The sequence below is a fragment of the Mercenaria mercenaria genome, chromosome 3, assembly GCF_021730395.1.
Source record: "Mercenaria mercenaria strain notata chromosome 3, MADL_Memer_1, whole genome shotgun sequence".
Lineage (NCBI taxonomy): Eukaryota > Metazoa > Mollusca > Bivalvia > Venerida > Veneridae > Mercenaria > Mercenaria mercenaria.
Window position 1 is genome coordinate 75,701,476 of NC_069363.1, and position 14,799 is coordinate 75,716,274.

Below are 14,799 nucleotides of genomic sequence, written 5' to 3' on the forward strand. Positions count from 1 at the left end.
TTTAAAGCGAATTTACTAGAGACCTTTTGACATTGGGCAAGGCGCTTTAAAGCAAATTTACCTGAGACCTTTGACATTAAGCAAGGCAGCATATTGACAATTGACCTTGAACATTGCGCAAAATAGCTAACGGACAAGGAACTTTTTGAAATTGGGCAAGGCACTCTAGGGCAAAGTGACAAGAGAAATTTTATACACGGCAAGGCAATAAATTTACAAGTGACCTTGACATTAGGCAATGCACTCTTTGAGCAAATTGACAATAGACGTTTAGACATTGGGAAAAACACTCTTGAGCAAATTGACAATAGACGTTTTGACATTAGGAAAAAAATACTCTAGAGCAAACTGATAACCTACCCTTGACATTGATCAAGGCAGAAAATTGAAAGGACAACTCTGACTTTGGACAAGGCAGCAAATTGGTAAAATAACTTTTTTGTTTTAATTAGATTGAACGTCGAACCGACACAATTATAGGTCATATGGCGGCTTCCCAGCTTTGACGGTGGAGGAAGACCCCAAGTGCCACACCGTCATTATTCCTTCAAGGGCGGGCACCTGGGCAGAACCATTATCCTTCCATTAGCCAGCTAGATGGCAGAAACCTTTTGATATTTCACAAAGTAGCAAATTGACATTAGACCTTTTGATATTGGACAAGACACTCTGCAGCAAATCTACCTTATGCCAACTTAGCCAAGCAAATTAAGTTGTTTGATAGCTGGTGATGTTAGAAGGACACGAAATACTTCATGTTATAAAACGATGTTTGGAGACATGTAACAGAAACATAATAATACACGTTCAGACCGTATAATATCTTCGTAAATGTGGTTTATGTTTATATCAAGATACCTTGTACGTACTAATCTACCTCAGAGGGCATATACTGTATGAGGTATACCGCAGGACTATAACTTGTCCAAATCAAGGGCAAAAATTTCATAAATAGGAATACACTAAATAAATTAAATTTAGGTTCATATTATTGAAAATCAGGACAAGATCTAAACATTTACAAGTTAAAATAGTATAAATCATTCTTTCTTTCGCAGTAAAAGACTGTTCGCATCTTTTCATTTGCCGACTGCTTAAATAACATTTGAAGTAACTATAAACAACAACTTAGTTTGATTTAATTGGTTCAATTTAGACGTTTTAATAACAGGCAAAAGCTTAATACAACGCTATTGTTCGCAGAAGTGAGAAGTTGCCCTTGTTGTGAGGTAAAATGTACCATGCGGATGCCCTTGGTCCGCGTTGTAGCCCATATTAGCACAACCATGCCCACAGGAAGTGCATCTTCCGCCATTAAAATCACTCTTGCTCGCACATGGAAATGACCGGAAATGGCAATTTGAGTTTATAGACTCTGTAAACAGGTCTAACACTCGCATGTGACTACAAGCAACTCTGTCAGTAAATCCTGTTAAAACAGAAAATACGAACGTTAGAGCTAAAATAGAAAAACAAATCAATTTATTTCTGTATTGTTATGGCTGACTTGTATTGAAATGTAGTCAAAAATTCTGTAACAAATGTCAGCTTGCTGGGAACAAAAAAGAACTCGTCAGTACTTTTTGATGTTTTCAGAAGTACTCACAAGCAATTACTTCTTAGATTTAATGAGATATTTAAACTGTTTTCAATTCCTGATCAACACGTGCATAAACTGGAAATGCTTTCCATTTCTTACTATGTTTGATATGAAAGAGTTTACAGCCGAATACACTGGGCAACAACTTGTGATGTCTGCATTTGTTTGCATTACTATCATACATATTATTAAAATCGACTTAACCCTTACCCGGCTAAATTTCTATAATGAACTCGTCTGTCTTTCAATTTTGACAGCACCATTTACCGAAAGGGGTGCTTACTAAAAAGATACTGACTGAATTGCGAACAGTGCAGATCATGACCAGACTTCACGGATGTGCAGGCTGATCATGATCTACACTGGTCGCAAAGGCAAAACCAGTCGTGTCCAAAAAGGGTTAAAACAATAATAAAAGTAATAAATAATAATCTAGTGCAGTTATGGAAAATGGCCATACCTTCAATTTTTCCTGTGATCAAACTAAACAGATGTTTTCCAACTTCATGTGTACAGCCAGGCTGTTTCTCTCCTCCATTGGGGTAGTAGTCTGCATGGCCAATAGCCTTCTCTAGCCCAAAACCTATACGACAGTATTGCAAATATACATAGAGATATACTAGGTAATTGCACTGGTCACTCTGAAATTAAAGTGAGCAAAACGCCAAAAACATTACAGCACGGAAAACTAATATTGGTCCATGGAGGGTCACAACAAACAAATGTTCTCTGATGGTATGAGGATGTTATAACACTACGTCTTTACTTGTTTTTAGGTACCTACTATAACACGCAATAACACTAGGCACAATGAGTGACATTGTAGCAACAAGCTGGTGGTTCGATGCCAGTTAAGAATCGTTTAACTTTTTTTCTAAAATTGGCTGAAGTTATACCTACATTTTATCTATTATTAATGATACTTAACGAGTTACCTAATTCCAGTAGAGAATCTCCATCAGTGTGTATTGCATCAACAAACAGGGCATCACTCGGGTCTAGCCGCACTTTGGCATCTTGCTTCTCAAACAATGGTCCGGCGGGGTCAAGTCCTTTGTAGAAAAATGGTATTGGTGAAATTTTATTATTTTTTTCCGCGTCTGATTTAAAAACTGGGTTCAAAAATAGTTTGTACGCTTTGTCAAAATCTTTATTAAGATAATTACGAACACCTACAAGTAAAGTTCTGACTTCTCAAACAACGATCGTTATTTAGCGGAAACCACATTAGTTTTAACTATTAACGGAAACGGTTGTATAATTTTCAAATTGAAACATCCAAAAGTCATTCTATGATTCCAAAAACAAAACATGGCTGAAAATAAAACATATTTACCAGTAATGCGACCGAGTCCATGTATTCTCTCCCCGGCGTAACCGGAAATGTGCGATCCTAGACTATGGCCAATCAGATGGAAGTTTTTGTACGGAGCATGCGCAGCGGTATGGAGAGACGTAATAAACTGTGCAATAAGCGCACCAACAACGCGCGTGTTGGCTGCAGCCTGTATGTAGTTTATATTGTCGGCTCCTTTGGCCCAGTTGACTGCAAACACGTTGGCGTCTTCCTATTAAAATACTATTCAATTTTATATTTATATATGCATAACAGAAACGGAAATATTTGTTTATTTTCACATTTAAAATTTATAATAACAGCAAAAGAAAGTTTGATAGAAGGTCAAAATTGTACTGTTACTCTTAAAAATTCTGGCAATGAGAAAAAGTCATTTCTGTTATCAAAATGGAGCTTTTATTTTACTCCTTGACAACCGCGGGAATAAAACTTGATAACATTTAGCGAATACCTTAGTGAGTATAGCTGATGCCATTTTACCGAGCCATGGTCCTCGACCATCATCTTGGTAGCCATGAATAATGAACTTTGTCTTCTTGGTTCCACTATAATGAGAACTGTGGATGGACGATGCTTGTTTCGTTACAATCTGGGGAGTATGTCGGTTGCTCCTCGTATATAACAGAAACTCAACCTAAAATAAGTTTGATCCTTCAAAATAAGATGGACATGGATTATAAAATAACGAAAAATTAGTTTATGTCTGAAACACTGCAAAATTCTACATGCATATTGTGTTAAATTAGCTTTCCATTTTCATGTAGTTATGTTTGTGAAATGCTCTCAAGTAGCTTGTAGATGTGATCAAGCTTTTATTTCATGATACTCTATTTGTGAAAATGTGGTCACCTTGTTACCCCCTACATGGAGAGTTAGAAGATTTTCATGTCATTTTAGGCTAATTTAGTGGTTGTTGAAACAAATCAATCATTGGGTATGTAAGTGACCGGAAAGTACGTGGGATCGCTATGATAAGTATGGCTAATGCATCGCCATCATGTACCATACTGATCACATACAGTTCCTTTGTGGGCCACGGATAAACCTAATAATCATTCTGACATACAATTTGTTAATTACACATAAAAAGCATTTGTTTGTGAAGTATTTATGGTGTGAAAATAATACGCTTGTAATTTTTTGCCATTCATACCCAGAAGTCAGAAAAATAGTATACATTACTGTTATTGAATGGTATGCTGGTTAATAACCAAAACAATTTCAAGAGGCCTGAAAGATCGGGGGCAGCTCGTTTGACTGATGACTTGCGAGCAGCATCAGACAAAAACAACAAATAATTCTTAAAGATCTCCTCTGAAATACCTGTATATGTTGTGGCGACTCGGGTAAGTACCCTTTAGCGTTGTTATATGGTCGTGCATTGCTGAAGCAGCCGATACCGTCGCTATGGAAACAAACTTCCTTTGATCCCCACAGGAATCCTAAAAAAATATCTTGTTTCGAAAATATGTTCCATATACATTTTTTATTTTCACCACTTAGTTCCACGCAAAAGTCAGTTTGGTAAGTTCTATATGCACAAGCTATTAGACAAGGCTTTTTTGACTGGCATTCGTTTTCTGTGCATTGTATTTATCTTTTTCAAAATACTATTCAAGTATAAGCGTTACGTAATTACGGAGATCAACTCGACTAAACAATCACTGATAACTTACCGTTGGCATAAGAACCCAGGGCAACAACAACCAACAAAGCCGCCAAAGTCATATTACACGTTGTGTTTCAAAGACAATGGAACAACTAAATCTTATCTACATGTACGAAGATAGTCAAGGTTATTTGGCCTCTTATCTGTCTATTTTCAAAAACGTTGAATAAGAAATAGTTTAAGGACTATCATAGGTACTGAAAATATGTCTGTATTTGATTTTCTCTTCTTTTGCCTTGTAGATATTGCGAATAGCTGTGTTGAACACTTTGTTCTCAATTACTACTAAAAGTTTATTATTTTTAAGATTTTACATTTTGACTTTGCAATTGTTAGAAGTATGTGTTACAATCCTATTAGTTCATCACTCTTATCCTCATCCTGATAAATTTCTATATGAAATCGTCATCTTTCAATTTGGACCAATCCATAAACTATAAAAGGGGTGCTACTAAAAAGTATACTGACTGAATGCGAACAGTGCGGTCATGATCTGACTATACAGATGGCAGCTGACTGGGTCTGCATATCCAAAGCAGAATCCTTGTCGCTAAGTACGTAAACATTCGGTCGAGGCTATGTTTCGATAATGTATCTGATTGCTGAAACGCGAATTGTGAATGTGTGCTGGAATCGTGTCTTCGCAGTCATGATCTTTTTAGATTCACACGAGTATCGCACTTTGCTTTACAAAATACAGGATGAAGGCACATATAAAGATGACTATTCGTGTATGCTACATATCAGCTAGAACTATCTTCATGCCTTTATAGGTAGAGCAAACGTTATATGAAATCGATATCGAAAAAGATTAAAATATGCACATGCATGTGTTGTGTACATATTGCCGTCTTTTCAACAAATTAAACATAACGTTCTGATCCTTATGCATGCATTTTATTTGTTGTAATTTGTTATTTGTTAACTGAACACGGCAAAATATGTTTGAAAAAAAACTATGTTTAAACTATATATGTTTGTAAAATATGTAACATGTGTTAATGAATAATGGCAATGAAACACTTTGAAACTTTATTAATTGGGGGACCTTTGTTTTTTCTATAACATATTTCTAAATACTTCGATTTATGTAGCTGCGGCGACCTAACAGATAAGGCGTCTGACCCAAAATCGGGAGATCGAAGAGTCGATCCATTTCAAAGGCGGCACTGTTACTGAAGAAAGACTTGTTGGCGAGCCGCCAGGTAGTTCAATAATGGATTTCAATTGCCTACCTGCCTTGGGCCTGGCATTATGAAATAGGAATCGGAAATTGGTACGATTCATGATGATGATGATGAAGTAGATTTCTTCACCTTCGCCACCGGGTAAATCATATGGGCGAGCGTTCAATAAGTTGTTATGCCTACTAACATTGTAATCACTAAGTTGAAGTCTCTAAGTTGATTACGTTGTGTAAAGTTGATGTCTGAGGTGGAGCTGAGTAATGGTGTTGTCTTTTACATCTCATGGTATTAACAACTTTATCGACTTTTGATGTATCTCCTCGTCTTCTGCTAACTTATGAGTTGTGCCATTCTTGATGTCTAACGTTATGGTCGACCCAAATCCATCGCATCGAGGTCCATCAGTTGTCTGCTCATCATGTCTGTCCTCCCGGAACATCTATCTTCACCCGCTCCCCACGTGATGTCTTGCGTCCGAGTTTTGGACATCAGTCGGTAATAAGTTGGCTCTCGCCGATAAAACCACGTAAAAGATGATGAAATGCCGGCTGATGTCAGTTTCAGAAGTAGATCTGTGAATCTAGGTGTCCAGCTTGCTCCAAGCTTACAGTATCAGCCGTCTGTTTGTTATAACCGAGACTGAAATAAATGATGTATATATACTGGTATACCATTGAGCAGATGTAACGCAAACGAAAATTTTTATTTAGAAAAAGTGCCTTTGGGTTTATATATTGCAACTGCTGTTTCTGAACTTGTCAATACATTTGCAGATGCTTGCACAGAAAGCAATGTAAAACGACCACTCAGTCTTTTTCGTTGTTTTATAACGAGAATCCTTTCGTAGAGATGGACCGGGAAAAAAGTTATCTCCGCCAACGGAATCACTTATTACAAAGGACATGATACGTTTAAAAAAACAAGAAATGCTTCTGTTTATGATTATTAAAAATAACCTAACTAACAAATCACTGTTTTAAAATTTTCTGTTCCCATTAAATTGTGCAAAATGTGATTTTTTTTTCGAATCTTTTAAAGAAAACGCTTTCGCCCAACAAATGGATAGTGTTCAGTTTATTTTCAGGATAATGGAACTAAATTTAACATTTCATCATTTGCTTAATCAATACTCTCCCTTTTCTTCTGAAATACTTCATTTAAAAGTTTAATGAAACACATGTGAAGTCTTATTGAATATTTTATGACACGTTTCTTGTTCCAATGTATCCACTTACAAAAACGCTGTCTATTTCATTTGCCCTTAATGGGAGCGGCTGTAACTAGCTATTTATTTGATTAATGAGAGAAGTAGGTTTTTCATTCATAAAGAATTATTTGCACATTGCCGATATTATATCAGTGACCTAAGTCGGAGTTTTAAAGACTGATTATCTAACTCCGGATAAAAGGTCAGTAAAGATTAAAGATTAATCCATTTATGTGGCATTAATTTTTGAGTTCCTGTTCAAATATTATATGGCATAAAATAATCATATTTAACTCCATAGATCGCTGATATGATTAATTTAACTTTCGTTTAGAAATAATTCACGACCTCTGCACAGCGGAAAAAAGGATATTTGATACTATTTACTGTGGAAAATAAAACTATTAGACTTTTAAATGTGGAAAATAAAACTGATGGATATGATTTGAAGTGATATATTCTAAACGATATGCCGTTACAAACTAGGCGTTCGCAGGCTTCAACCACTTTTTATGGTCATTCCACGGAGCCGGTCAAAACTGGAGAATCTAAGAATAGTAACTTTCGAGCTTCCAATCGAAGCAACCTCCATAGTTTTCGAGTACTTCCGTCTTATCCGACACCTCAGCAACGAAGGGAGATAACTTCTGATGCATCTGCATCATCTTTCCGGACCAGTTACGTAATGCCAGACGACTCCAGCGACTCCGAGTCTGACGCTTCCACTGAGAGCAATTTATCACGTGCGTTTTATCGAGAACGCACGCTCGCAAGGGGCACTTTTCGTGTTGATGAAAGTTCTGACGAAGAGTCTGCACCAAGTGAAACAGTGACAAATTTGACATACTCATCAATACATCTTACCCCAAGATCCAGACAACTTCAAAGAGAGGCGTACAAATTCAACGTGGAAGGAACGGGGGCTATTTTGTGCATTATGGCTACACGCGCAGGACAGTGCTGGATTTCTAGGTATAATGATAAAATTCTACATCTTTACCACAGAAACGGACACAAAAAGGAATCAAAGACTATAAGTGAAAAAGTAAGCATGATGTGCTTGCGACAAGATAGAACATTCCTTGTAACACCGCAATTTTCTAGGAGTATATTCAAAATGGCACCTTCTGGCAAAATGACAACATTTTTAACATTCGAGCTAGAAATCGGTGGATTTTGTAGCACCAGTAGAAATGAAATTCTTGTAACAACAACTCCTATTCAAAAATCTCAGAAGAAAGGTCCACGACCCCGTAGAACCCCATCCGTTCTCCGTTTTGGTCAGTCTGGTGAGGCCTTATGGGAAATCAAAGTCAAAGGGATAGCCACCTTTGTTAAACCATCTAAAATCGAGGTTAACGTCAATGGAGATATTTGTGTTTTAGATCACGAGACATCAAAAGAACACCTTATCATACTTTCCCCGGATGGAGAGGAAAAGAAACGTTATTATGGAATACAAGACAAAGTGCTAGATCATCCTTTTGAACCAAAAGACATATGTTGCGACAAAGAAGGATTTATTTACATTGCTGACGTGCGTAATAATACCGTCCACGTGCTAGACAAACATGGAAACTTTCATCACTTCCTGTTTACAAAGCATGATGGGAATAAATACCCGTGTGCCATTGCATGTGATTCGGAGGGTTTCCTGTGGGTGGGACTATCTTCTGGAGCTATCCGTGTTTACAAGCTAGATCATAAAACAAAGTCAAAGTGATTAGAAATAAGAACAGATTTGAATAGCGTGCAGCAAAATTAAGGAACCACGTAACTCTGTGAAAACTATTTGTCCAAATAGAGCCTAAGCAAAAGAGTTACATCTTGCATTATGTTTAAATCTGAGATGGATTTCGATGTTCACATCAAATGATTTCCTATTTTTATTTTATGCATTACTTGAAGAACGGCCACAGCAATATTTCGTTGATTTCAAGCATTTAAAGGACGTGACGTGACCATCAAACAAACTTTATTCACATGCTGAATTCATCTATATATTATTCAAACACGACTCGAAAAAGAAGTCTGGAACTGTGTGTTATATGCAACAGCATCACATTTTGTGCGTCACATTTATTACGTCATTGTGGAGACTTGAAAAAAGAAAAAAACATAAAATAGGCAAATATTTGATGGATGTCGTAAGAAGATGTAGATAATTATGCTTGATATCATGTTAGAAGCAAAATAATATATCGCAAATAGGTCATTTTTCCTTGGGATAAAATCGTTGTTTGCCGTATTATTACATTACTTGGACTGCACCCTCGTGATATAATTCCTCTGATTCTGAACTCCAAACAATGTTTTTATTCAAAGACAAAATCACTGTTTGTTAAATTAACAGACTTTTTAGAATAAGTGCCTATAACAAGTCTTATGACGTAAATCATGTGTCAAGTTCAGTTTATCGAATCGTCCACTACCACGAGTTCTTGACACGTGGAAACAAATTTTAATTCAATTTGACCTAAACCTCGTAAGAGAGCCACTTCTAGATATGTTAAAAGGCAAAAATATTTATAGAGAAATAGAGAACTACTTTGCTTTAGAAGTCAGACATGTAACTGTGCTACATTGTTTAAAAATACACCAAAATTGAGACGCTTGTAGAATGGTAAAATGACTAGATCTATTATGGTGAACTGACAAAGGACCAATCACAGTTAATCTTGATTGAGGCTTCGGCTGTGATGAGGTTATTATGAACGAGTATGAAATTAATTACTTTTTTGTTTTATTAGTATTTTATCCATAACACATTTCCAGGCCATGAATGATAATTTTCCGGTTCCAGTTTTGTGTTATGATGAGCATTTACATGTGGAAACAGACCGTACTTTGACATAAACTCTATAATATCTTTTCCTGTCTCATGTTTTCTATGATAGATCCATTCCATCAAAATATATTCTACTTCCACTTCTTTAAAAAAATTCTCTCCCCCTTGAAGCGTTCTAAGTTCATACGTTTCAACGTCGATCTTGATAAACACGTTCTTCCCTGCGAAACGTGGTATGAGATCATCTAATGTTATTGAAAATGCTTTATGTTCATCATCAGTATCTTCTACGTGACCAGGCTCAACGAACGTAGCTCCAATGTTACCAATAATATCTGTCAAAGTGACATTTTCACGAACGTCTGAAATGGCGTTCCATATTAACGTTACCTTGTCCCTTAGACCTCCTAGACTTAACGATTTTGTTAACAATCGAAGGTTGGCCCTGTTTGGGTCAAGTGCCACCACTCTATGTCCGAGATGAGCAGCTAAGATTGTATAAACGCCAATGTTACACCCGAGATCTAGGAATTCAATTTCATTATTTAATTTGAGCACGGAACCAACCGAATACAGGTAATTTGGTTCCCAAGTTCCGGTGTTGGAAATGCTACCGGAAATAACTTCATCATATTCTGGGTCATGAATACAAATAGGTGCATTTCCATGCATGGTTTTTAATAATAAGCATTGGTTTGAACTTATTGAATTTCTCAGTTTTGCACTTTCTTTCAAAGGGTCAAATATTTTCACATACTTTGGTAAATGTGCTAAGCGATCACTCGTATGACGATGGTTACTTATAGGAAGAACATTTCTATTTTTAGCAACATTTCCAGTTAACTTTGCGTTCACATTAAGTTCTTTTGATGCGCTATTATTTTTATCTAGATAGTTTTGCCAGTTGTCTTCTATAACACTTTCATTATCTTCCAAATGTTCTTTCATCATTCTTTCATTATCACTTTCTATAAGTATACCAGTTGTGATTTCTTTCGTTTTCTCTGTAGTATTAACAACATCGTCATAGTAATCATAGTTTGCCTTGGTTACGGCGTTATCTTTAGCAAATTCTTCTATGATCTTTGGTGGAATGATGTTTACGTGTGTTCTCAACACTTTCGTAACCGGATGTTGTGATGCGTGCGCATCTTCGCTAGTTGTTTCTACACGGTCTGTTGAATCGAGTTTGACGATGACAATATAACAAACAATGAAGAATGTCATAAACGCTGTAACCGTACCTGAGGGTCTGTGCCGGTTAAGCCAACCTGGTATCAGCATGAAGCCTCTTCTAAACATGTCTATTGTCGTCATTTACATGGAAATGATGAATTTCTGAACGAAGTTTTCGTCACAAACTTTCAAACATAATGCAGTGCCAAAACATGGCGACTGGCACGTGTCCTTTTTACATTCATACCACTCGCTTGTCCACTTTCGGTGCAGCTGACCTGTAAAATAATAAATGGTTTTCATTTCATAGCAAACACTGGCATTTAAGACCGAAACTATGGTCAGAACTGTACATAGCAGCCAGTCAAGGGAGCGACACAATATGGCTGCTGAATGCAGGTGGTTGTGTGAGACAAGTTAAAATAAGATCCATATGAATTTCAAAATTTTGATGACTGGTTGAATCAGGTAAGTGGCGTCTTAATACTGATGCCCTTTAAGGCAAGTTCTACCGGACATGTAACATTTCTATGATGGTGTTAAAAAGAGAATTTGAAGGTTTTCGTTGAACTATATATGTGTAAACCGATATTCCAAATGAAATACTCTCGAAAGATGTTGTTAAATCTAAAAAAAAACTAAACGAATTATACTAGGAAAAATAATGATTTGTTTCAATGTTAAGTAATTTCTCTAATAACATGCAGGCCTCGACTGAAGAAGTTATGAAAGATTAAACGAGAAAAACATGCGTCTGCGTGCCCTAAGAGAATGACTTACCTATTGTATCCGGAGTTTCTCACAATAAATCATATGCATAATGCATAACCATTTTGTACAGAACTTCTTAATTAAATCTTAAACTGAAAGGTTCACCACTGATAAATCCTGTATACTGAATTACAACAAAATAATGCCTCAGGCGTCCGTATACACGCAACATGCATCATAAAACCATTATACTATGTTGTTTAGTTATATCCTTACAAAAACTATTGTCTATATTTTGACTGTGCAGCTAGTTATTCATGTAGCCTGTCACTTGTCAACGAGAAGTGACATTAAATATAAAATTACAAATGCGGTATGAAACACGTGTCTATAGAATGTACGTTCAACTCAACATTACTTACTAGAGTATAATTATTTTTCAAGCGGCTGGCTTTGTCAGTACGTTGGTTTAATTAGGTAGTCACGTAAGCGGGACGCTTGAGTTAATGCTAAATTTTGAATGTAAGGTATGTAGAACTAGTACTATATCTCATCAATTGTGTATTGTCACTCCATTGTCCGTAATTTAAATACGATAAATCTTTTTTAACAATGTATGAAGTAGCCTAGTTGTGTTATTATACAATTTGTCATACACCGCGTAGTTGCGCATCCAATATAAACAACAGGGAGCATCATATTTCTGCTGAATTACTGTTGTACCTATCACTTTCACTACAAAAATGCAAAATCTATGACCGTTCAATAAAAGAAAAACGTTCTGATATTCTTATCATTGCTTTATACCATGTAGGCTATGCAAATGTTCTTAACTGGGCTTTGCACAAGAAACAATAACATTAATAAAAACGTTGGTCAAATACAGAATCTAGTCAGTATTAACATTTAAACAAGAGCGGTGTAACACTCAAAAATAAGTAATAAAATGAGCCGTGCCATGAGAAAACCAACATAGTGGCTTTGCGATGAGCATCCGCGCAGTCTGGTCAGGCTCCATGCTGTTCGCTTTTACAGCCTATTGGAATTGGAGAAACTGTTAGCGAACAGCATGGATCCTGGCCAGACTGCGCGGATGCGCAGGCTGGTCTGGATCCATGCTGGTCGCATACCCACTATGTTGGTTTTCCCATGGCACGGCTCAAATGTATTTGTTAGTATGACATCAATCCGACTGATCACCTTAGGCTTACAATGTATAAAAAAATATTCCCGTAAACTTTTTGTATTTTGATTGCGAGTGAAGGACTATAAATAGATTACAAACTTGTCGGGGTTTGGTCTTTAACCTTTAGCCTGCTAATTACATTTCTAAAATGGACTGGTCCATCATTCAATATGGGCAGTACCATTAATTTTATTATTCGAAGGTGTGTTCATTGACAATTTACTGACTGAATAGCGAACAGTGCAGACCAAGATCAGTCTGCACGGACATGCAGGCTGATCACATCGGAGGCAAACGATTTCTGAACGCAAAACACTTAAAACTAACGTCGAGTTTTACCTGAAAATTAGCGTAAAGACGTCTATAATTTAAAAAACTGCCAGACAGAATTTTGTACAAGATCGCTATCAATTCTTTAAAATAAATAATGAGGGACTTTGATGAGTTTCAAATTATCTCCCTTATTGGATTATGTCCAAGAAAATGAAATTGAAAGTAGATCCCATCATTTGGAATCCTCTGACTTTATCGCTGTTTTCTCTATGAGATATCTCAGTTCTAAGGTGTGAGATATCCTGCATATTTGTTAAATTAAATGTCTGGAATGTCAAAATTAGACACTTGAGTGTTTGTAGAATATGTAGCTTAAGACATTATCACCGTTTTAGATTTCGCTCTATTTTCCATGGTTCCTCACATATGGAAGGGCATTAGTGACAGATGCGTTTTTTTTTTATTAACTCGTAAATTACGTAACTCGAAATTTCGAGTTAATAACAAGAAATTTCGAGTTACTATCTTGCCCTTTTATCCGCAAAATTTGAACGTTTGTCCGTCTGTCAAATACGGAAGAGCATTAATGTCAGATGCGGTTATTTTATTACGTTAATAAGTCGAAATTTCGAGTTACGTAACACGAAATTTCGAGTTATTAAGTCGAAATTTCGTGTTACGTAACTCGAAATTTCGAATTACTGTCTTTCTCTTTTGTCCGCAAAATTTGAACGTCTGTCCGTCTGTCAAAGACCAAAAATGTAATGGACGACTTTTGACTCTTCGAAGTGGAACCATCTATCTTAGTCTACATCTATCTATACATGCATCTATTGTACCCAACATATAGGGACTTGAACATATACTACCATACATCAATGTATGACCTACCATAGTCTTTGGAGCTACTCCAGATTTCAAACTGTATCCAGACCTTCAGTTACATGTATAGTACGTTCGTGGTAGGGCTCGAACTAGGTCGAAAAGCTTCCAGATATGGTCAAAATAGTGAAATATTTTAAGTTTGAATACTTCCCGGTCACCTTTTATGACCTCTCCTCAGAATTAAGATCAGTCCAGGTACCAGCTCTTGGCCAGGTCTTATACATCAACGTAATCTATTGTAGTTAGTAACTCAAAATTTCGAGTTAGTAACTCGAAATTTCGAGTAAATAAATAACATACACCTGGCACTAGTGCTCTTCCGTACAAACCCCCTGGTGAAAATAACTACGTTTTTATTCCTATTGAATAAATTTACATTAATTCAAATTTAGTTTCTGTTTCTGTTGGAAGATATAATGAAATAAAATCACAATAATGATAAAATGAAAATGTTATTTTATGAAATTCTGAAAATAGATGAATGTTTTCGAGAAAATGCCCTCCTATACATGCACAAGCAGGCAGGAAATGTGCATCTAACCAAAAGTCATATTTCTTGTTTATCTGCAGTGCCAGATGTAGACTAGCCACTAGCCTAATAATAAATATATTTCTACATTTTTCCCATTTTTGTCGAATTCAATTCCATAGAGACAAATGCCAGTCTATTTTAGGGATTTTCACAGAGGAATGATGTTAAAATTATCATGACATTGGACATAGGATATAGACTAACACAGTTCACTACATTCAGTCATAA

At 36.3% G+C, this 14,799-nt stretch overlaps 3 protein-coding genes across 3 annotated transcripts; 1 reads left to right on the plus strand and 2 right to left on the minus strand.

The window, feature by feature from the left end:
• Positions 1 to 1,122: 1,122 nt before the first annotated feature.
• On the minus strand, positions 1,123 to 4,780 carry LOC123523424 (pancreatic triacylglycerol lipase-like). Its single transcript, XM_045301105.2, has 7 exons — positions 4,634 to 4,780; positions 4,281 to 4,399; positions 3,409 to 3,591; positions 2,937 to 3,168; positions 2,536 to 2,652; positions 2,061 to 2,183; positions 1,123 to 1,429 (listed from the first exon to the last, which is right to left on the minus strand). The coding sequence occupies exons 1-7, from the start codon at positions 4,683 to 4,685 to the stop codon at positions 1,191 to 1,193; spliced, it is 1,065 nt and encodes a 354-aa protein (XP_045157040.2). The 5' UTR covers positions 4,686 to 4,780; the 3' UTR covers positions 1,123 to 1,190.
• Positions 4,781 to 6,936: 2,156 nt separating this feature from the next.
• Positions 6,937 to 9,600, plus strand: LOC123524351 (uncharacterized). The gene has a single exon (XM_045302496.2). The coding sequence runs from the start codon at positions 7,490 to 7,492 to the stop codon at positions 8,741 to 8,743; it is 1,254 nt and encodes a 417-aa protein (XP_045158431.2). The 5' UTR covers positions 6,937 to 7,489; the 3' UTR covers positions 8,744 to 9,600.
• Positions 9,601 to 9,746: 146 nt separating this feature from the next.
• LOC123524350 (uncharacterized) lies at positions 9,747 to 12,086 on the minus strand. The gene is made up of 2 exons (XM_045302495.2): positions 11,765 to 12,086; positions 9,747 to 11,262 (listed from the first exon to the last, which is right to left on the minus strand). The coding sequence occupies exon 2, from the start codon at positions 11,123 to 11,125 to the stop codon at positions 9,767 to 9,769; it is 1,359 nt and encodes a 452-aa protein (XP_045158430.1). The 5' UTR covers positions 11,126 to 11,262; positions 11,765 to 12,086; the 3' UTR covers positions 9,747 to 9,766.
• Between the last annotated feature and the right edge of the window lie 2,713 nt (positions 12,087 to 14,799).